This window comes from Protopterus annectens, chromosome 10.part0 (assembly GCF_019279795.1).
Source record: "Protopterus annectens isolate FY-2018-M chromosome 10.part0, PAN1.0, whole genome shotgun sequence".
NCBI lineage: Eukaryota > Metazoa > Chordata > Ceratodontiformes > Protopteridae > Protopterus > Protopterus annectens.
The window spans coordinates 710770896-710794394 of NC_056744.1; the positions used below are offsets into that span (position 1 = coordinate 710770896).

The following is a 23499-nucleotide window of genomic DNA, read 5'->3' on the forward strand; positions in this document are numbered from 1 at the left end:
GAGTGCACAATGCCCCGTTTGGGTTGTACCTCACAAGACACTTCCAACAGCTGGAAAGAATGCAAAAGTACCTCACCAAGAGGATTACTGGTCTCAAACATATGTCCTATGCAGCCCGACTGGAAAAACTCCAGCTGTACTCAGTGGCATATTGCTTAGTCAGAGGTGATCTCTGCCTGACTTACAAAGCCATGTCCAACTCAGAATTGATGGACATGCTCCACCTAAAGAAATCCAAGTCACTACGAGCCACTCACTCTAGTGAGCTAAACCTCGCCACAACAATAAATAGAACATACTGGAGGGATAGATTCCTGTCACAGAGACTCCCCATGCTTTGGAACAAAATTCCTAACTACATTAGGCAGAGCCCCTCACTAACACTCTTCAAGAGAAACCTTGACGAGTGGATGGGTAACAGAAAATACACCCCTGGGATCACTTCATTGGCTCTTCTTGACTGAGGCTCAGTTAATTAATCAATGGGGCGGTGAAAGCTGACACACTCTGGCTAGGCTTATAAATGCCCTCGGGCAGATAGCCTAGTACCTACCTATGAACCTATATATATATATATATATATATATATATATATATATATATATATATATATATATACTACCTATGAACCTATATATATATATATATATATATATATATATATATATGTCTACACATGTAGAACTATAGTTTGTGTCACTAACATACAACAATAATACACACGTAGCTGTTGTGTGGCAATGTTGCTGACATATTTTGTGCCCAGCAGGATAAGGCAGCTGAGTGGCAAGGTTTGAATTTTGTAGTTTAATTGCTACCTTGTATTTGGGCATATGGGGATGCAAATAAAGGTATACCAATACATTTACTGGACTAGAGGAGTTGGAGCAGCAGTCTTTATTAAAGTTTAGTTATGTTTATATTTTTTTGTTCCTTCGTTAGATTTTATTTATTTTGTTTTATTTATGCATTTGACTGAGTGGTGCCACTTGGCTCTGGGACATTTTATGTGGAACTCCCAGCACTTTTTGCACCCGTGAACAAAGAGATGGTGCAAGTAAAATATTCAACTTCAGGAACAGCTGGAAATACTTAGGTTCAGGTGATTTGTTTTTTTTGCATTGATTAATTTTAAGTTTACAGTTAATGATAAAGGCTTGCTGCAATATGGTTATAAGAAATATACTAGAATAAAGCAGTTTTGAAAAGTTTGTTGAAATTTAAAAGAAACAAAGCAACAATTAGCATCAAAACAAGGCACAGATTGACTATTGTCTAGTGGGAAAATGGCTAGTGTTTTATGTTGGCTTTGCATAATCTGATAACATTTGTTAGGAGCAAGTATAGAATTTGGGTAACAGTGAACCAGAAGGTATTATTCCATTTAAGAGTACAGTTCTTTCCTTGGCCTTTACTATGTTTACCTAAATGCTTCTCATCTTATTTCATGACCAGGACCCTCTATTCTTATGTACATTGTATTATCTAGCATATCTGTATCATATATTATGGCTACTTCTAGTAACTTAAGAGTCAGCACATGAATACAGAATTGCTTTAACTTCGAACATGTGAGGAACATCAGGACAGATCAACTTTATTTTGAGAAATTATTTAGTTACTGTTATTTTTGAGAAATTTGTCTAGCTTTCAGGATGCCTTATGTGGTGTTTCAATGCCATATATTTTTCCATATAAAATCTTTGGAATTTTTTCATTTATATTAAGTTGCTTTAAGAGCTATTTCCCATCTCTTACTTACCAGCTAGGTCACTCGAGGAGACTAGTGAGTAACCCAGGCATCTAGCCAGCCAGACACATCGAGGGGTATGGTGGTGTTTTCCAGCATGTTATTTTCAACGATTTGAAATCCAGCTGCATAGAAGATCCAAACACACTGCACTTAACCCTCCCCCGTGTCCTGAAAGAGCCGTACAGTTAGTATGCAAAATCAGGAGCTAGGCCTGTTGCATATTTCTGCCATGCTTTGTAGCTGGAGGTTATAGTTGAGTTGAACTTAATTTGAGCATTTGCTCTGTGTGTGTGTGTGTGTGTGTGTGTGTGTGTGTGTGTGTGTGTGTGTGTGTGTGTGTGTGTTTTTGCCTGACCCTTGATTCTTTGGCCGATGCATGGTATCTCGTATTGGTGGCAGGTTTATAAGTGTTGTGATGAGTACAACCTGAATGTTTCTGTCAGTGATGTCATTAATAAATGGTAACAAGACCACTTTGTAATGTGATGTCATTACTAACTTCCCTTATAGTTCTTGCATGAATTACTTTCCTACCCTGACATTCCAGAGCTTTACTGGAGATTTTTCTAAAGGACTGGTTTAGGCTAACACATTAAACTGGGTTTATTCACCTAACTCGTCTATGTGAAAAAGTGAAATTACTGATTCAGCAGTATGTTTTGGAATGAGAATGAGTAGGGCATCTATATTAGTTATTTGACTAGGTATTTTCTTTTAAGTGACACAAGGTCTGCTGTAGCATAATACAGTCAGTATTTTTGGTGTGGTGTCAACTGTTGTCTGTGTGCCATATGCAATAAATGAACCTGCTGTGTTGTGATGTGTTTCAAGGACACTGTGTCTGAAAGGTGCTGCTGTACAAAGTCAGTTGCATTCATGCATACCTAACTGCAGCTAATGATGCCCAGAAACTAAAGGCAAAATGTTCCTGTAAAGTAGAAGATTGCACCAACTGGATTAGGTTTAGAATTTAGACAAACTCAACCCAACATGAGAAAGTTTTCAGTTATTCAGTTTCCTGAATGCTAGGTGGCCCCTCCTGGTTTGAAGTTTTCATCTGTTAATTGCTAAAAGAAGTCAAAGGAATGTTTTACACACACTCCAACTGTCTACTTTCTTCACCCATCAACTCTGAAAAAGAACAGGAGAGCTTTGTTTAAAATGTGCTCATTTAAACAGTCCTTTGGAAACGTTAGCAAGAACTAAAAGCCCAGTATGTTTTTAGGCAGCAAAGTAATGCAGAATACAAGCTTTATCGATCCACGGATTTGTTCTTAGACATCAGCATCGAGAACGTGCTGAATTCTTAAGAGTAGATATGCAGGTCATCTTTATGGTTGATTTTAGTTCGATTCAGGCGGATTACAGTATGGTCATTTTTCTATGCTGTAACTGCTTCCTCTGCAGTCACCAGTTATCTTGAGGGCATCTGAATTATAGCACTTCTTTTCCCTTTTGCCTTTTGCACAGATTACTTAACACTGGTCCTCTTTCTTCTTGGCAAGTGTTTAGTTTTTTTGGTTTCTTTCTTGAGAGTGTTTAAGAAACTGGTGCAAAGTCCTATTGAAATGAGTTAATTCATCCATGCAGCACCCTTCTCTTTTGAAGTACAGATTAACCATGACAATAAAACATTTGAAAACACAGTGTGAAACAGCATTTTGATGTCAGTTAACTATTATTCATGCTGGTGTCAGTGTTCAGTTAACCATGTTGCAAGTGTGTATAGCAAAGAAGGCACATTGCAAATATTTGTGGGAGGGTTCAGCATAAAATGGAAGCATTTCATTTATTTAGACTAACTGAATTAGAACCATCTCATTAAGAAGAGACTTGATCCTGGGCTGTTACTGGCGTTGTTTTTCTGTAGACAAGAAGCTAGGATTTTATTTTTACTCTGATGTCTTTTGGCAGTTGTGTATAGAAAACCCACAGAGGACTGATGTATGCCTTTTCAGCTTTGTTGTTTTGTATTGTTTGCTATGTTTGGGGAACGATTTAAGAAAAGTAAATTAACACATAACACTATTTAAAGTTACTGTAGTGTGTAACTTCAGTTTCTTTTTTTCAGTGCTGCTTCAAATTAGTAGTAATTCTAGGAAAAAAACACAAACGGCATTTGAAGACCTCGTGTCATATGACAAAATAAATCAACTAGACTAGGATGCATACATTATATCTTCACTAATAATGGAATGTCATGTACACAGGAAAACAAACAGTAGAGGAACTCTGAATCTCATATTTAGTTTGTATGTAGCATTTTAGTAAGAATGCAATATGTAGTTAATATTTACCAGATGAAATGTGGCAGTCAGTAATTAATTTTTAAGAAAAGACTGCAAATTGTGGTTTCATGCTTTACAGCCCCTTATTTTGGTGTGACATTATTCCCACTTCCTCAAATAAAGGAAGCAAAATAATTCTGTAGCTTACCTGAAGGTAGTAACTGCAATATTAAACAAGCTGGCAATCACTCAATGTGTTCAGTATTTTGGGGCTACCAGAACTCCCCTCGATTCCATTTGCCATATACATATTATATAATGTGCTAGGATGAACCTCTGGCAAGCCTTTACGCCACTTTTTAAAGAGTATTGATTTAACAAAATGAAGATTGCTTCTTGTTTGAAATATTGTTCACTACATAAATTATTGCTTTTATTTTTTTAATTGTTACTGCAGGGTGTTTCAATGGTTTCATGAAAACAGCTTGTATAGACTAGTTTAAAGTTTGATTATGTACACTGCTGGCATGATCAGTGTTAAAACTAGAAGTGGTGCACTTTTTTTACAGTTCATTCAGCAATGTAATCTCCCCTCTCTTGAAAATTTTAGATTTTTTTTTTTAGTTATGCTTGCTGGGTATGTTAGAGGCTGGGTTATCTTCTTCATCATTATAAGTTAAAATTTTTCCTTAAAAATAAAGTATGATGATCACAAAATTGAGAAACATTTTTTTAAAATTTAAAAATTTCACACACCTCTGCTCCTGGCCAGTCAGGTGACATGGCTTATATACATATGTATGATGAAAAAAGATTGAAATTTTTTTACTGAAAACACGTTTCATTGAAAATATATTTATGAGAATCACAATTCATAGAGAGTTGTGAATTGTGATTCTCATAAATATATTTTCAATGAAATGTGTTTTCAGTAAAAAATTTCGGTGGTGGTGCTGCAGTGGCATTGTTGCCTCACAGTAAGAAGTTGTCCTGTTCGATTCTCAGCTAAAGCATCTTCTGTGTGGAGACATGCATGAGTGGGTGTACCTTCGTTGAAGGTTGTGCGTCAGAGCTGGCAACTCGGTACGTAAAAATCTACTGCCAGTCATTAGCGGACCGGAGTTCCGCTGTGGCGACTACTAACCGGGAAAAGCCGAAAGATACAACAACAATTCATAGAGAGGTGTAAGAGACTATAGAGAATTACTGCTGGTGTGCTGTAGGAATTTAGTTCTATAGGAATTAAAAGGGAAATTAGTCTAGCACAGTACTTTGCTAATGCCTACCCACATGTTGTACCCCAATCTCTAGAAGTTTGTGTACCAGCAATACTTTATTATGCATTGTATTTTCTGTTTTCTACGCAGTTGTGCAACTGTGGAATTAGTGTATTTAAGTAAGGGGGGCCTCAATCCTCACAACTGGCACTTGTGGGGAGCATTCACTGGGAGGATGATAGGCACACACACAGTCTCCAGATGCAGTTCTCTGCATCAAGCACAGTCAAGCACAATTTCTCTTTTAAGAGCACACAGAGAACACAGTCAGTCTGGGGGCTGGTTCCTCTCTTTCTCCAGATCTCCAATAAGGCTCCCCAGTGGCAAAGCTATAGAGGTGAGTCCTTAGCCAGGGTTCCAAGCCAAGTCCTGCAATGCTCTCTCTGTCCAACCAGTGCTTCATGTCCCTACCCAAGTAGCTGACACACACAGACTTTGAGATTTGATTTCCACACACACACACCTGTGAAAGGTTGGCACAGGTTTACTAGCTATGCCCCCTTTTTCCCAGACTATAAGGTAGTTATCCCTGCCACCAGAACCCCTCGCCAGCTACTTTAACCCCCTTAACAAGGGGTGTCCAGTTTTACTGTGTACTATTAATACTATTACAAATGGTAGTTTGACCAAGAGCAAGGCTGTTAAGAGTGGCCCACACAGTGTCACCAAATAAATATGCAAATACTCTCAAAACTTAAATATCTCTACAAAGATCAGCCACAATGAAAGGTTTAAATATATTTAATAATAAATAATAAAAGAACAAAACAATACTAAATATCTACTCACAGTGACATCAGAGTTCAAAATCACAGGAAATGTTTAAAATGACATTGAAGGACAAACTCAGAGTAATAAAGAAAAACAATATCTAAACTAAGCTTCACTATATTCCTGATTGAATCTAAGAGAATTACTATTCCCTATTTACTTTAGAGAGCAAGGCAGATGATGTGGTGAATGGTCCTTCTTGTTGTCGGGCCCAAGACAGTATACAGAATAATCAGTCTCACTAAAACTTCTCAAAATAATATCTAAAAATATTACTTCTGGGATAGCTTGCAGAATGACATCACTTCTGGTCATCTGACTTCTGGTTCCCATGCAAACTCCCATTGCTGGAAGCTGGCAGGATTTAGCATCATATCTGCAAATTACACACACAAGGACTTTTGCTCAGATCTGTGGCAGGTGCTGGAAGTCATAAAACAATTTCATACCTCCTTGCTTCCAGAGTAATAATTAGTTCACTCCAAAGACAATACAAAAAGCTTGCTGGAAGTCATAAAACAATTTCATACCTCCTTGCTTCCAGAGTAATAATTAGTTCACTCCAAAGACAATACAGAAAGCTTCCTAGTACAGACTTTGTGTCTCTGGCTGCATTGGAATCATTCTTTATACGGTAACCCTTTGTTCCAGTGTACAGAATCCCCTTTTCCTTGAGAATCAGGTGCCTCCCTAGCTACCTCCCTCAAGCCTTGTAATGTAGGGTCTGAGAGTTGAGCCTGTCTCAACTCTGTCTTTGTAACCTTTCCCAGCTCCCCTTCCACAGGAAGTCTGGTATCCCTTTGACAGCACTGCCTCATTGTCAGCCTGTGTACTACTACTCACCTCTGCCCTTGCAGTCACTCTGTCCAAGGGAACATCAGTACCTCCCAGCAGATGTGGCTCACCTTCAGAATAACTGCTACAGGGTAGCTCCCTCCCTGAAATAGGCACACCATCAGCCCTAGCTTCAGGTGTGGTGTCTGTCTGGGTCTTCTCCAGACTACCAGACCACATGCCTGTCTCCAAGCTTGACTGTGTGTAACTATATGCACACAGGGTACTGCATTATCAAAAATATTCCCTATCAGGACATCTGCAGGGATATTATCAGTCACACCTACTTGTTTACTTCCTTGTCCATCCTCCCAGTCAAGTTGCACCCTAGCCAAAGGTATTTGGAATGGAGTTCCACCTAAGCTCTGACAGGAGTAGACTGCCCAAACAAGTAGAACTTCTCTTTAACCATGGCAGGTTTCACAGTGGTTAGGTCAAGGGCTGTGTCTCTCTTAGCAGTGGCCTACTTTCCATCTACTAAGGTAGGATATAACCTCTTGTGGTAGTTTGGTACGCTTGTTGTCTCCAGACAGCTTATCACTGGCATTGTGTTATTCCTGCTTGCTGGCTCCCCTATCTTTTGTCCCCCACCTTGCCTCCATGGACATCTATATGATACATGGCCCCACTGGTTACATCTAAAACATTTAACCCCTGATCCTGGCCATGTACTTGAACTAGTGGCTTCCCATGCTGTTGATAGACTCTTTTGGGGTGGTGTAGGCTGCCCACCATGGGTTCCCTTAGATCCATGTGCAGCACTGGGTATCCCTTTCCTGTGTAGTGATGCCCTGCTTGCTAAGTAGTTATCTCCTTTTTCCCTAGCTCATCTGTGGTGTTGCATTCCCTGTCTACCAACCAGAGTCTCATGTCCTCAGGCCAAATGCAAAGGGCTTGTTCCCTCACCAGAAGGTCTACCATCCTTTCAAAAGTGGTAACCTAACACCCACTCACACACCTATGAAACTAAGTGCTTAACTCAGCAATATAATAACACACACTTTTGTCTGCCTTGTGTTTGCAGTTATTAAACTTTTTTCTATAAGCTTCAGGTGTTAACTTAAAACATTGTATTAAACAGTGCTTTATTTTCTCATAATCTAAACAATCAGTATCAGATAGTTTGAAAACAACAGTTACAGCTTTACCATGGAGTAAGGGGGTCAGGAATTGTACCCAGAGCCCTTGGTCAACGTTATACTGTTTGCATACTCTTTCAAATATATGAATAAAACTATCAAAATTATCATCTTCTTGGTACTGAGGAAAAAACTTACTGACTCTTATTGCTTCTGGGATATGGTTACTCCCTTTCCCATTACCTCCATGACCTTGGCGAAGAGTCAACATTTTCTTTTCATGTTGCCTCTGCCTCTCATTTTCTTCAGCCTCCAAACATCTCAGTCTCTCTTTTTCTTCAGTCTCCAAATGCCGCAGTTTCTCATTTTTTTTAGCCTCCAAATACCACAGTCTCTCTGCTGATTCTATTTCCAAACGTTTGGCCTCCAGTTCAAGTCTCTTTACCTCCAGATGGATTTTTATGTCCTCTGAGGAAAAGTCGAACTGTTAATTTTCTGAGAGCTGTGCGTCTCCAAGGTCAAGTCTGGCTATATTCCTGGTTGTTGGTCTATGATGCAGCTGTGATTAAGGCTGCGGTCATTTCCCCGTTAGTTGGGTTAGCATGCACCAGCCCTTTGGCTTGGCACATCTCAGCCAACTGGCTCCTTGTCAGCTTGCCATAATCTTCCTCTGACATCCTTGCCTGCTCTCCCTGACTAACTAAGCTAACAAAAAATAAATAAAACTATTGTGATACGGAACTCTGAATGTCTACCATGTGGCTGCTTGGAGTACAAAAACTTCTTTAGTGACCACTGCTTACAGGCTACAGGAGTTCAGTATCCACACCACTGTTCACCAGTATGTTATGTGATGTGATGATCCCACCACTGCCAACCAATATGTGACGCCCAATCTCTGGGCCTGTAATCAAGGAACCTCAATCCTCACCACTGGCACCTGTGGGGAACTTTCACTTGGAGGATAACAGGTACACACACAGTGTCTCCAGATGCAGCTCTCTGCATCAAGCACAATTTCCCTTAAGAGCACACAGGGAACACAGTCAGACTGGGGCTGGTTCCTCTCTCTTTCTGAAGATCCCCAATAAGACTCCCCACTGGCACAGCTATAGAGTTGAGTCCTTAATCAAGGTTCCAAGCCAAGTCCTCTAACACTCTCTCTGTCCAACCAGTGTTTCATGACCCTAACCAAGTAGCTGACACACACACTCGTTGAGATTTGATTTGCACACACACACACACACACACACACACACACACACACACACACACACACACACACCTGGGATAGGCTGGCACAGGTTTACTAGCTATGTCCCCTTTTGCCCAGACTATAAGGTAGTTATCACTGCCACCAGAACCCCTCGCCAGCTACTTTAAGGCCCTTAACAAAGGGTCTCCAATTTTACTGTGTAATATTAATACTAATACAAATGGTAGTTTGACCAAGAGCAAGGCTATTATGAGTGCCCCACACAGTGTCACCAAATAAATATGCAGATACACTCAAAACTTAAATGTCAATAAAACTAAAAGATCAGCCACAATGAAAGGTTTAAATATATTTAATAATAAATAATAAAAAGAACAAGACAATACCAAATAGCTATTCACAGTGACATCAGAGTTTAAAATCACAAGGAGGACAGACCCAAACAAATAAAGAAAAACAATATCTAAACTAAACTTCACTATATTCCTGACTGAATCTAAGAGAGTTACTACTCCCTACTTAGACCAAGGCAGATGATGTGGTAAATGGTCCTTCTTGTTGTCAAGCCCAAGACAGAATACAGAATTCTCAGTCTCACTAAGAAGCATCTCAAAATAATATCTAAAATATTACTTTTAGGATAGCTTGCAGAATTTCATCACTTCTGGTCATCTGACTTTTAGTTCCCATGCAACTCCCCATTTCTGGAAGCTGGCATGATTTAGCACCTACCTGTAAAAATACACATACAAGGGCTTTTGCTCAGATCTGTGGCAGGGGCTGGAAGTCATAAAACAATTTCAACAATTTCATTACTCCATGCTTCCATAGTAGTAATTAGTTCACCCCCCCAAAGACAATACAGAAAGCTTCCTAGTACAGACTTTGTGTCTCTGGCTGAATTGAAATCCGTGAGATAGCATTGTTATGGCCTAGCCTGTAAAGTGATTTAATTTCAGATATATTTTAAAGTTTGCTGGACTGAGGTTAATCTTCCAGTTTCCTCTGTTAAAACATATACATTTAAACAATTGCAATAGTGCATGTGCATTTCTCTTCTCTTCTCTCCAGTAGGGCACACTCTGGATACATTTCAAACACAAGTACTTTACAAATACTTTTTCAACACAAACATCTGTACAAATCAGTTTGATATGCACATAACATACCATTCTAAAATATTTGTAACACAAGCATCTTGTATAAATCAGTTTGATATTCACAAATGGCAAATAATTATTTACAAAATTCCAGCTAGCTTTGTTGCCTGGCAGTACCTCCTATCATCACAGATTCAATGAAATGTTTTTGATTAAATGTGTTTTTAATCTAATTTTTTTCAGTCATTCATGATTCAGTGAAAAGGCAGTGTGATGAAAAGTATTATACGCATATATTTGCTTCATGATTACTTGACAACACAAATGATTGACACATGAATGATTGACAAAAAAGACCAAAAATACATACCACACTGACAACTAAAAAGACTGCATCATAAAACATCAATAGCTTCCCTTCTAAAATCAATAAAACCCAGCAATAAAACCTAGATCAAGCATTGTCTGAGTAGTGGTACTTTTAGGGAAAAGGATGTTCTTCATCTCACATTGCTGCAGTCCTTACACTTGGGGGTAGTCCGCTGTCCTCGGTCGGCCCGAATATCAAAGTATAAGGCTGACGTCGGTCAAGGCGCATTAGACTGACATCAGGACGTCAGGGTACAAATGCGCATGACCGACGTCATATCCCCAGTCTTTTTTGCCGCATAGTCCGATGCAGAAGCAGCGTTGCAAGTGCTGGTTGGCGTTCTGAAATTTTTCGAATTCTGAGTTTCAGGCCGAGTCAAAGTTGGCTAAGTACCCCGTTGGGGAATATTTTAGTTTTTTCTTGCCTCAGTGGTTTACCGGATGTCAGAAAAAGTGAATAACTGTATTTCTTGTGGGAAACAGATACCGCATAGAGATTATCATACTTTGTGTATTCCTTGTTTAGGGCCTGAGCACGACGTTGTTGGGTGTCGCTTTTGTGCTAGATTCAATAAGCGCACTATTAAGAGAAGGTTAGATTGTGCCAGGTTAGTCTTCGGGAAGCGGTGCAATTATAATATGCCGTCGGATGCTCCGACGCCCGCTTCTTCGAAGAAGCGCAAGGACAAAGCAGCTAAACCTAGGCAAGAGGAACTGTCCGTACCAGACGCCGGTTCTTTAGAGGTGTCGGTGGAGCCGGGGGTTCCGCCGAAGGTTTCTCTGGAGTCCCAGGGGGAGACTTTGTTATTGCAGGATGTGGCCTCTCAGGAGGCGGGTCAGGCTGAAGGGGCTTCTCAGGTTACTGTACTCCCTTCCCTTCCTAGGGTGGTTAGGCCCTCTCCTTCTGTTTCCAAGGCTTCTCCCAGAGGCAGGCCAGGTTTAGCCTCAGTTGGTGTCACCCCTAGTTCTTCAGGTTCTGTGCCCAAGAAGCATATGCTTAAAATGGCAGAAGATTTGATTACTTTGATTAGAGGTTCTTTGCCCCCTCCTGATAAGAGACCTAGGGTGGAACCTGAGTTGGGGAGTTTTGAGCAGGCTTCGATGTTTCAGAGTCTTCGGCTGAAGACTTGCAGGAGTATTCTCCTTATTCTGATTCTGATGTGGATGATTCTACTCCTTCTGCTTCTCCTCCTGAAGATTTTTCTTTTCAGAGACTCTTCATTCCATGAGGGAGCATTTTAAGTGGGAAGGTCAGGACTTCTCTGATTCCAGGAAAAGGCTTAGGAATTTTGTTTTTACCCCAGCATAGGCCTTTGGCAATACCTCCTGTTCTGGATGTTGTGGAAGATGTGTTTGCAGAGGCTTCTCTTAATCCTGATTCTTTGCCTCCTGCTCCTGTTAAGCCGGATAGGTATTACAGGGTGCCTGAAGCTCATAAGTATCTTTTTAAGAGTCCTAGGGCGGACCCAGAAACTGTTAGTCAAGGGCCTAAGGGTGTTAAGGCTTCTGTTGTTAAAAATCCGGTTCCTCCAGATAAAGAGGCCAGGGCTTTGGATAGATGGGGAAAGAAAGTCTATACTTCTTCCACCCTAGCTATGAGGGCTTTGAATTGCCAGTTTCACATGTTGAAATACCAAAACTATCTACTTTCTCAATTGAAGTCTAAGGTAGATGCTCTGGCGGAAGGTATTGAGTGTAAAGAGTTACAAGATTTAGTACATGTTTCTGAACAGGTGGGTAAGCATTCTTTGCAATGTGGTTTTGATGCTGTACAGGCCTCGTCTAGGGTGGCTGCCACTGGGTCAGTTCTTCGCAGGCACGCCTGGCTGAGTGATCAGAATTTGTCTGACCATGTTAAGACAAGGATTTTAGATGCTCCTTTACAATCTGATGTGTTGTTTGGTTCACCTGTTGAGGCAGTCTTAAAGAAAATGGAAGACAAGGCTAAGTCTATGCAGACTGTTAAAGATTTTTTGCAGGTCCAGCCTCCGAAGTTTAGTAGAAATTGGCCCACCAAGGGGTGGACGTATCCTTCTTATGATTCCCAGTCTAGGGGTAGATCTAGACGTGGTAGGGGCAGAGCTCAGGGCTCTTTCAGGCCTAGAACAGGGAGTTCACCTGCACAGTCTTCGGGTGAGGGCAGGGGTCAGTCCTTTCGTAAACAGACCCAATGACCTACCTTTTCAGCTGCCAGAGCCTTCTCGTCTGGCAGCACCTTTGGGAGGAAGGTTGGCACTTTTCAAGGAAAATTGGAGTTTAATTACCCAAGACAGATGGGTATTGGATATCATACACCAAGGTTACAGGTTTTATTTCCATACCTTGCCTCCTTTCAAAGGCATGCCAGACGTTCCTCCTCAGCAAAGAATAGAGGCTCACAAACAAATTTCTCTGTTACTTCAAATAGAGGCCATACAGCCGGTCCCTATGCCAGAAGTGGGCCTAGGATTTTATTCTCGCCTGTTCCTAGTACCAAAGAAGGGGAACACGTGGAGACCAATTTTGGATTTATCTGTCCTCAACACTTATCTGGACATTCCCAAGTTCAAAATGTTGACGTTACAACAGCTTTTACCTCTGCTGGGCAAAGATCATTGGATGGTAACTTTGGATCTCAAGGAGGCTTACCTTCATGTTCCTATCAGACTGAGTTGCAGAAAGTATCTGCGTTTTCGGGCTGGGACTTCTCATTATCAGTTCTCTGCATTGCCCTTTGGCTTATCTACTGCGCCCAGAGTGTTCACGAAAGTTCTGGCTCCAGTGATAGCTTTCTTCAGGCTAAAAGGAATACAGATCTATCCTTATTTGGACGATTGCCTGATTCTGGCTCAAGGAAGGACGAGCTTCTTCATCATTTGGAATATGTGATAGCAGTGCTAAGATGCCTGGGGTATTCTGTGAACGAAATAAAGTCCAGTCTAGTACCCTCTCAGGACATGTGCTTTCTGGGTGTAAGACTGAATACAGCATCCCAGATGGCCTTTTTGACCCCGGACAAACAAAAGAATCTTTCCCTTTACTTTCATCAATTGTCTCATCAGTCCAGGCTGACTGCAAGGACAGTCCTTCAAGCCTTGGGGTTCATGGCATCTTGTATTCTGGTGCTTCCCAATGCCAAACTGCATATGAGGAAGCTACAATGGTATCTCAAAAACGTATGGACACAGCACTGCCAGGATCTGGACACTGTCATTCAAATAATACCTTGCATTCAAAAGGAATTTTTATGGTGGGCTCAGGAATGTCACCTAAACAAGGGACTCTCTGTGACCCGGCCAAAGGCGAGTCAGATTCTAACGACAGATGCCTCAGACAAAGCTTGGGGAGCTCATCTAAATGGAAAGTGGATACAAGACAAGTGGCCTGCCAGACTACAACATCTACATATCAACTTGAAGGAGATGTTAGCAGTCCAGTTTGCATTAATAGCTTTCAAGGATTTACTTCTTCCAGGGCAGGTGTTGATTCTAACAGACAACACAACTGTCATGTGGTACATCAACAAGCAAGGGGGAACACATTCTTATCCTCTATGCAGGCAAGCAATGATTTTGTGGGAGACTGCTCTCAGTTTACAGCCACATCTTCAGGCAAGGTTTCTGCCGGGAGCACAGAACTCCTTAGCAGATGTGTTGAGCAGACAAATTATGGATCCCCACGAGTGGAAATTGGATCCTCATGTATTTCAGAAATTGACAGTGTCATGGGGAACTCCAGACATAGATCTGTTCGCTTCTCCACTAAACCACCAGCTGCCAAAGTTTTGCACGAAAAGGTTTCATCCCACAGCTTGGAAAGTGGATGCTCTTTCTTTCAATTGGAGCAATCTTCATGTGTATGCCTTTCCACCTCTGCCTCTCCTCCCAAAGGTACTTCTAAAGGTCAGACAGGACAAGCCAAAGATGATTTTAATAGCTCCAGATTGGCCTCGACAGCACTGGTACCCATTACTGAGAAGTCTGGTACGGGAGCCTCCATGGCCTTTGCCTTCGATTCCACACCTGTTGTCTCAGGAGGACAGTCATTTACTCAATATCAAGCTTCACTCTCTTCACCTAACAGCCTGGCATATTCTGTTTTGAACCATAGAAGGTCTCAACTTCCACAGCAAGTTTTGAATGTTATTTTGGAAGCTAGAAGGCCTAGTACAAGGAAAGTGTACGCAGATAAATGGAAGAGATTTTTATTTTGGAGTGCAGCAAAGGATTTTGATGTTTCTGAGCCTAATTTAAGTATGGCTCTTCAGTATCTTACTGAGTTACTGGACAAAGGTTTGTCCTTCTCTTCTATTAAGGTTCATGCTGCAGCAATTTCGGCTCACTATGATTGTGACCCACCATTGTTTTCGCATCCTTTGTTCAAGCAATTTCTTAGAGGGGCAAAGAATATAAGACCCCCACGTAGAGCTCCTACTCCTGCTTGGGATCTCAATTTTGTGTTGGAGAAACTCACTCTACAACCTTTTGAGCCTGCAGCTACTACCGAGTTGAAATATTTATCATGGAAGACTGCTTTTTTGTTGGCCATTACCTCTGCAAGAAGTGTTTCTGAATTGCAGGCCCTTATGGCGGTTGAGCCTTTCTTAATTTTCCATAAGGATAGGGTATCTTTGCGTACTAATCCTTCCTTTATGCCTAAAGTGGTTTCTAGTGTGGCTTTAAACCAAACTATTCATTTGCCTACTTTTTATGCAAATCCCCAAAATAAAGGGGAAAAGATTTTGCACACTTTAGATGTACACAGGCAGCTGCGATATTATTTGAGCAGAACTAAAGGGTTCAGGCAGTCTCAGCAGTTATTTGTTTCTTTTGCTTTGAGTTCTCAGGGCAAGCCTGTGTCAAAACAAACTATTTCTAAGTGGATTGGGTTTTGCATTGCTTTCTGTTATTCCCATCATGGCAAGGAGATTCCAGCTGGGATTAGGCCTCATTCCACTAGGGCTACTGCCACTTGACAGCTTTTAAGGGGTGACAACTAAAGATATTTTGGAGGCAGCTACTTGGAGTTCAGTGCATACTTTCTCTAAGCATTATCACCTTCCACTTTACTCTAAATCTAGGGCTGGTTTTGCCACTGCTATTTTACAGGGCATTTTGGCAGCTCCTGCTTCTTTATAGTTTTGCCATCCTCCCTTACCTCTGCTTTGGGATTCTACCCAAGTGTAAGGACTGCAGCAATGTGAGATGAAGAACCTAGTACAGTTTTGTACCTACCATAAATGTAGATGTTCGAAGATCCACATTGCTGCAGTCCAATTTACCCTCCCTCCTTCCCCTCTGTAGTTAGAGGCGGTTGTGTGGGTTGGGTTGTATATATTGTGTATATTGTATATATGGTACATATTATTTGTGCAAGGGTGGTTGGTTGGTTGTTTGCTGTCTTTTAGTTTTGACCTTTCTTTTAGGGTCTTCTGACATCTGGGGCAAGAAAAGACTGAGGATATGACGTCGGTCATGCGCATTTGTACCCTGACGTCAGTCTAATGCGCCTTGACCGACGTCAGCCTTATACTTTGATATTCGGGCCGACCGAGGACAGCGGACTACCCCCAAGTGTAAGGACTGCAGCAATGTGGATCTTCGAACATCTACATTTATGGTAGGTACAAAACTGTACTTTTTTAGTAACATAATATATAGGGTTGGGGGTTATGGGCAGGGTAGGGTTAGAGTTAGCACACATGAGTAAGAGTGGGCAGGGGGCATCACTAACAGTACCAATGGAGAAAGTACACAGATCACACACAACAGCAAACAGACACAACACTAAATCTCTCCTTTTACCTAAACTCTATCCTTAATCTAAGAACACTCACATGTACACACTAATAATTATATCATAATTATGCACATTTTCAAAACCAACACCTTTTCAGTCAAAAATTCACTTTCCTACACACGCTTCTACTTATCCACATTATATAAATCTTGAATTCAACCAAATTATATTTAACCAAATTTCATAAACTTTCACTCATTTGTACAATCATTCTTTTTTACATTCACACAAAGTTGCCAACCAAATGTGTTTTCAGTCAATAGTATTAAAGTCATGTATATGTTTATTGTCATATAATTCGATGATCGCAATGTAGAATTCCACATTGCTGACACAGATGCACGGAAGACTCACAATATTGAGCTCCCCCCCTCCCTGAGAGGGTTCATGTTTGCTTTTGTTTCTGGGTCTGCAGCAGTTTAAGATGGTTTGGGATTCGATATTCTTCTGCTTTGTGGTCGGATAATGTTTCGTTTTTCATTGCAGTGGTATTGCCAATGTGTATTTGATGTTTTAGTTGTTGAACAAATGCTCAACAATCCTAAGTATGGCAGAATAAAATAAGTACACAAATTAACTGTTCACTCCTGCCACCTTTTATTTCATTGAAAGAAGCTTACTAGAATACCACATTTAGACAGGTGTTTGCTTCTTGAAAGGAAAATTTGCATGTCTGGAAAGAAAAATTTGCATTACAATGCACTATAAAAGCCCAAAGAGAACACTGACTTCTGTTGTCATAAAACAACAGGTCTAGTGAGGGGAGCAGGTGCATTTTAAAATGTTATTTCAGCATGATATTTCCAACAGAAGAGTTCATTGTCGGCTGGATATGATGAGTCTGCATTTCTGATACACAACATCTTCTTGAATTAGATGTTAAAATATCGCTGAGAACATGTTGATATAGCAAGAAAATGTAATTATGTTGTACACTGTCTGTGGATGAATTACAGTACCTTTCTCTTTTTCCCACAGCGCCAATAGCAGCAGGGACCGGCCCTAATTTCTCACTTTCAGATTTGGAAAGCCCTTCGTACTACAGCATGAGTCCTGGAACAATGAGGAGATCATTGCCTAGTACATCGTCCACCAGGTGAGCAGACAGTATTATTGGCTTTTAATTTGCACTAAATGCTGAGATAAACTACTCCACTTTCACAACAGTGGCACATGTTATGTCTTTCTACAAAACTTCAAGCCTGACTGTGTTTCATTTTTTCAGCTCACGTACTTGTATCTTCATTTACAGAAAAAATATGGTAGAATTGGCAGGTGCAGAAATTTTCTAATTCTCAATGAATAGCTGTGAGGGTATGAGAGTAATGTTGCAAAACTCCAGTGGCATTATTTTTGCATTTAAGCATTCTTCTCATTTAAAAATGTGTGTGGTAAGTAAAAAGGAGCTGCAGATGTGCACACACGTTTGGCTGCAGCACAGTGGAATACAAGATTAAAAATTTAAGTAGGCCATGGTCAGGTGCTAGGAGTGTGGCTTGTAATGCTAGGAGGTAAAAAAATGTACACAATAGGTATATGTTGAAAAGTAATAAATGTGTGTACTGCAAGTCTATAATTCTGAGAAGAATCTACTTTCATTTAGCAGAGATTACTGTTTGAAGCATCTGAATCAATAAAAAGAGGCCTGTGTTCAGTAACCTGTTAGACTGATGCCATGCACATTAGGACCGTTTGGCAGATAAATGCTTCCCAAACTTCACATAACCCTCTGTTTTTCATTCATGCATTGATAATCAGTTGTTGTCCAGTTCTGTTTTTTGTTACTGTGCTTTAAGAACAAAGAAAAACAGCCCCAGAGTACTGCTTGAGTTTGTTGGTATTTGGTTAATTGTTCATGTTTTAGTGGATTTTTATGTGAGTGAACCTTATTTCTTTACTTTCCTTACAGTCACAATATGTAAAGTTTCCTCAGCTTTACTGTCATAAAGTCAGCCCTTTTACTGTCTGCGCCACAGGGTGTGGGTCCTTCTTTCTCACAAAGTCTAAACTCTTATGCCCACAAACAGGCACACTCATTTTTATACTGTCTTTACCTGATATAAGTTTTATCACAATCGTCTGGCATATTTAGTGTCTGAGGTCATCATCTGCTGTTTGTGTTAAAAAAAATCGATGAAGCCTTCATACTTTTCATCTGATACCAAATCTAATCAGCATTTGGACTTCTCTGCTGTACAGGGTTCTGTATCTTATGCCATTACTAAACAAACAAGAAGATCAACACTATTCTTTTTAAAAAGTTTTTTCCCTGTACTGTGTCAAAATCTATAGAACTCTTAATTTGCAAAAATTGTGGTTAAAAATACTTTTTTTTTTATTTATAGGGAAACATTTTAAAATTACTGATGTAATAGTAGTTGAATCTATTTATTTATTTATTTGCTTTTTGTTTACTGGGAAAGTTCACTGGGCCTAACAGAACCCATTTTCAGTGGAGGCCCAGGGAGAAAAGCTCCACAGTACAGAAAATAAACAGATAAAAATTACAAAGATCAAATTACACAGGCATTAAAAAGCAGTTACAAGGATACGTGTGTACAAATTGTAGAGACAACCATAACAGAAAACATACAATTTTAAAAAATTTGCAGAAAAAATAAGTATCTACATAGCTTATTGTTCTATAAACTCTCTTTATGGTGGTACTACCTTGCACAGAAACATTGCTGGCAAGAAGTAGGGAGACATACTTTATTAGGGCAGCTTGGTACAAGTATACTTCCAGCATGAGGAAAGGTGATTATGAAGGGAAGTTTTAAAATGGGAGAGATTTACAATTGGTCTAATGGATAGAGGTAATGTGTTCCAGCTCCTGGCTGTTGAGAATGAGTAAAGAAGCTGGCCGGGTGGGAGGTTAGGTTTCTGAACCAGTAGCAGCTTTTGATCCTCTGATCTAAGTGGCCTGTTTGGGTGGTAGTATTTGAAAGTAGAGCTGAGAGCAGGACAGTCTAGGGATTTAAAGAGGATTTTGTGGGCTGTGGTTAGTTGTAAGTAGGAGAGGTAATTTGGTAGCTCTAGCCATTTCGAAGATTTGAGAGCAATGCATTGGTGGGTAGAGTATTTGGAGCTGTTAGCAAATTTGGCGATTTTATTGTAGCATGTCTCTAGTTTAAGTTTAGAGGAGTTTTGGATATTGGTGAGTAGGGGGGCACTGTAGAGGAGAGAGGGTAATAGGTATGTTGTTGCTAGGGTCATTCTTGTTGATGGGCTTAGGAAGTGATTATGTCTGTAGAGGTTTCCAAGTTTGAGATGTGTTTTATGAATATTGTGCTATATATGCAAGTTGAATTCCACGTGTTCATCGATAGTGATGCCAAGGAGCTTAGTGTGGCTAATGACTTTGATTAATGATTTATTAAAAGAAAAGATGGTGAACTCATTCTTATTTAAGGGGGTTGTTTTTTTCAGGGGCGAAAAGTATGATTTTGGATTTTTTGGGTTCAGGGCTATGTGATTGTTGTGCGTCCAGGATTCACTGTAGGAGAAGGCATTTTGAGTTAGTGTGAGTAAGTCAGTGATAGAGTTGGCAGATGATAGTGGAATCGTGTGCATACTGAATGACAGATCCTTGAGATAATGATTGGAAATGGTTTATGAATATACTAAAGAGGATGGGTCCAAGTATGGACCCTTGGGGAATACCGGTGGTGGTGTTGAGGAAAAAGGAGGTGGTGTTTTGCCATCTAACAGCCTGTTGTCTTTCGTTTAAATAACTGGAGAACCAGTTTATAGCATGAGGGGAGAGACTGATATTAGAGAGTTGGGTGATGAGCAATTTGGATAGGTCAAGGAAGAGGACAGAAACAGTTTTGCCAGTGTCACGGGCTCTGTAAGCAGAAGTTTTTACTGCTTATACCCTCCTGTTGACTGCAATCCAGATATACCCAAGTGTCTTTGCTCTCTAGTTCTGCATGGTCCAGATTATAATTGGCCAAAGTGGGTCTTCAGATTTAGGGAAAGACATCAACATTTTCCTACACAGCTCGCCTGACTTGAGTCTGCAAAGGGGCTTCAATGTTACTCTGGGAGATCTTTCCACTCTGCTGATAATGACATCTATGGCCTTGGCTCCATCAGTGACCTCAGTTTTAGTTGACCTGAATCTAGTCCTGCAATTACTAGTATCAGTTCCCCTGACATAACTGCCGGCATCATACCCTTTTCAGTGTAATGTTTTGAGGTCTTGGCTATACCCACAGCAGCAGTATTTGTACCAATGCTGGTATTTTCAGTACTTGTTTTCTCGACATCACTTGCCAGAATGCAGGTACAATGGGATTTCAAGCACTACGTTTTTTAGACCCCTCACTATACTGCAGCACCTTTTGCTCCAATCAGTGCTTCCTGAAATTTCATCTTCTACTCTTCATCTTCAGGCTGTTGGTCTATTAGACATTCTTCTCCAAGAATTCTCTGATGACAAGTTCAGCCCTTATCTGCCTCCCAACCCAGGCACACTGTTCTACTCTCTGTTAAAAGAATTTTATCTTCCATTGATAATGATACTTGAAACCCTTTAGTTAGGTATTGCCAGTAAGAATCTTTAGGAGCTGTCTTACAGACAAAGTGTTATATAGATATGGTAATTCATTCTTAACACTGATATTATTATATAGAATTCCAAAAATTAAGTTTATAATTTTTGGTATGGATTTGAAGGACGAATTATGTATTATTCTATACAGAACTGTTAAAAGAATTTTGACGCTTTCTGGTTCTCAGCCCCCACACCTTCAAAAAAGCCCAGGAATATTGTAGCAAAAGCCAAACATATCAACATTTCGGACACTACCATTGTGATGATGAGCAACATTATGGCCCTTTGTCATCTACAGTATAACAGAAAATTTGCCTAGAGCAGTAGGATCCAGTTTTGCTTTATATCCGCACTCCTTTTTGCAACTTGCACACTTTACCAAGGAATCTGAGGTGAAGTTTTTGGATCCTCCATTCTTGGGCCATTCCTTTTGCATCAAAAAGTTGAATAGTAACTGAAATGAATGGAAGAGAAATGAAAGACCTTCACTGCTATGAGGTTAAAGCAGCACTGGAAGGGGAGTACCAGACAGAAGAAGTCCCCACAGTCTGGATTTAGGGGTGAGGGTTTTTGCTGGCTCCCAGGAGACTGAAGTCAGCCTTGTGGTGAACAGCAGCTGTCCTGAAACTTTGTCCTACTGTCTGCTTTGACAACTGAGTGCAGCTCTTCTTTCACCTAAAGGCTTGTAGAAAGATTTTAAAGGACAAGTTGATACGTGGAACAGTATCCAGAGGATATAGTGCACCATTTTACTCCCCTCCTGTTCCTACAAAAACAAGTGATAAGGAGAACGATCTGATCCATGTAAGAAAAGAGCCGCAAAAGAGGTTCCAGCATTCCAGAACAGCTTAGGATATTATTCCATATTCTTTGTGGTGCTATAGAAAATAAAAGACCAGAGGTTTTTTGGATCTTGGTGGCCTGAATATTATTATTTAAAGGGTAACATTTCAAGTAGTCTTGCTATAGTCCATTTATCCTTGTTTGTCTTAAGAAGTATGGATGTGCATCTTAGTCCTCTTATGACACCTACCTCAACATCAAGAATACCAGCTGTCAAGAAGGTTTCTGTCTTTCCAGGATGGAAATAGTCATTACCAGTTTAGGACTCTGTCTCATCTCTATCCTCACGGTGTTAACTAAGTGGTTATCAGTAGTCGAAGCTCACCAAAGACTACAGGGAGCCAAAATATCTCAGTATCTAGACAATTGGCTCCTTGCTTTTCCACCTTTGGTGGATCTTTTCAAACTGTACAATACCCATGGAGTAGCAGTGTCTTACTTACTCCCATTTCATTCTCTTACATTTATAGGATGCACATTAGATACCTGTCTACATTTGGAAGCAGTACTCTGTGCTGAACCTTTCTACTCCATGTAGGCTGCTGCCTATTAAGCAAGCAGGTATCTTTACACTATCATAATAGTTTGTGCCGTCAGAGGCTTGTCTGAGAGTCTTAGGCCATATGACATTTTCTGTTTTTATGCTTCCTCATGCCTCATGAGATTTCTTCAGTAGGCAGTTTGTGACCATTGGTCCAGACATCTCAACCCATTGTCATTTTATTCAGAACCTTTAATGGGCATCTGTAGTACTTATCTGATCTTTAGCCCACAGACGCTTCAGACTTCTCTTGGGATGCTGTTTCCCAGGGAAACGACCTGCGTGGTCTTTGGGATCATAGACGTGAGTGTTCCTTTATGAAATTCCATCCTTTCCACTGATATCTAGGATCATTTGAAAATTCAGAAGAGTGCTCCAAAGATCATTGTGATGACTCCCGTCTGTCCTAGGCAACAGTGGTTCTTCCTTCTTGTAGAATTGACCAAGGGCTATTGCCACAAGCTTCCTCACACACTACATCTACTCAAAGAAGAGCATGGGAGTTTGACACACCCCAGTCTAAAACAACATCTAACTACATCTAAGTGACTGATTGGATGAGGATACCTCTTAGGCATCTTATTTTTGAGGACATGTTAGTATCTGGAAGGGATAGTTGGTGCCGCTCTAATAACCAGGGTCCAAACAGGGTTTATATAGCACTGGTGTTACTATATTTGTGTGAGTTACTATCCTCTGGTCTGTCTTACTCCTTTAACAAGGTGTATTTATCAGTCATTTCAGCACGTGTATCCAGTGCCCATGGATCCTCCTCTTTCCTGTCAGACTTTGTTCAAGTTGTTTGTAATTAGGACCACCTGAACACAGGTGACACCTTGTTGTGATCTTACTGTTGTGCTGAAGTTAAATCTTGCTTCTTTGGAACCAGTTTATCAAGCTGTTTTTGGTTCATGATTTGGAAGACTGTTTTCCTTATTGCTGTGACATCTGCAAGTGTCTCAGTTGCAAGCTGTCATGGTGAGTGAACTCTATTTGCTTTCTCACAGAGATGGGGTTAATTTTAGAACAAACCCCTCATTAATGGCAATAGTAGTTTCATATTTTATTTGTAATCAAGCCAACATTCTCCTTGTATTCCTTCCTGAATCTTTAAACCAGGGAGAAAGGATTTTACATACTCTGCACCTGAAC

The 23499-nt window shown here is 40.4% G+C and overlaps 1 protein-coding gene across 4 annotated transcripts in view; it reads left to right on the forward strand.

The window, feature by feature from the left end:
* NFIA (nuclear factor I A) overlaps window positions 1-23499 on the forward strand; it is a 1748145-nt gene that overhangs the window by 1073864 nt on the left and 650782 nt on the right. For all 4 annotated transcript variants that reach the window (XM_044085539.1, XM_044085540.1, XM_044085537.1 and 1 more), the window contains exon 5: window positions 17384-17501. In XM_044085539.1, the coding sequence (XP_043941474.1) occupies window positions 17384-17501 (118 nt within the window). The remainder of the gene's footprint in view (window positions 1-17383; window positions 17502-23499) is intronic.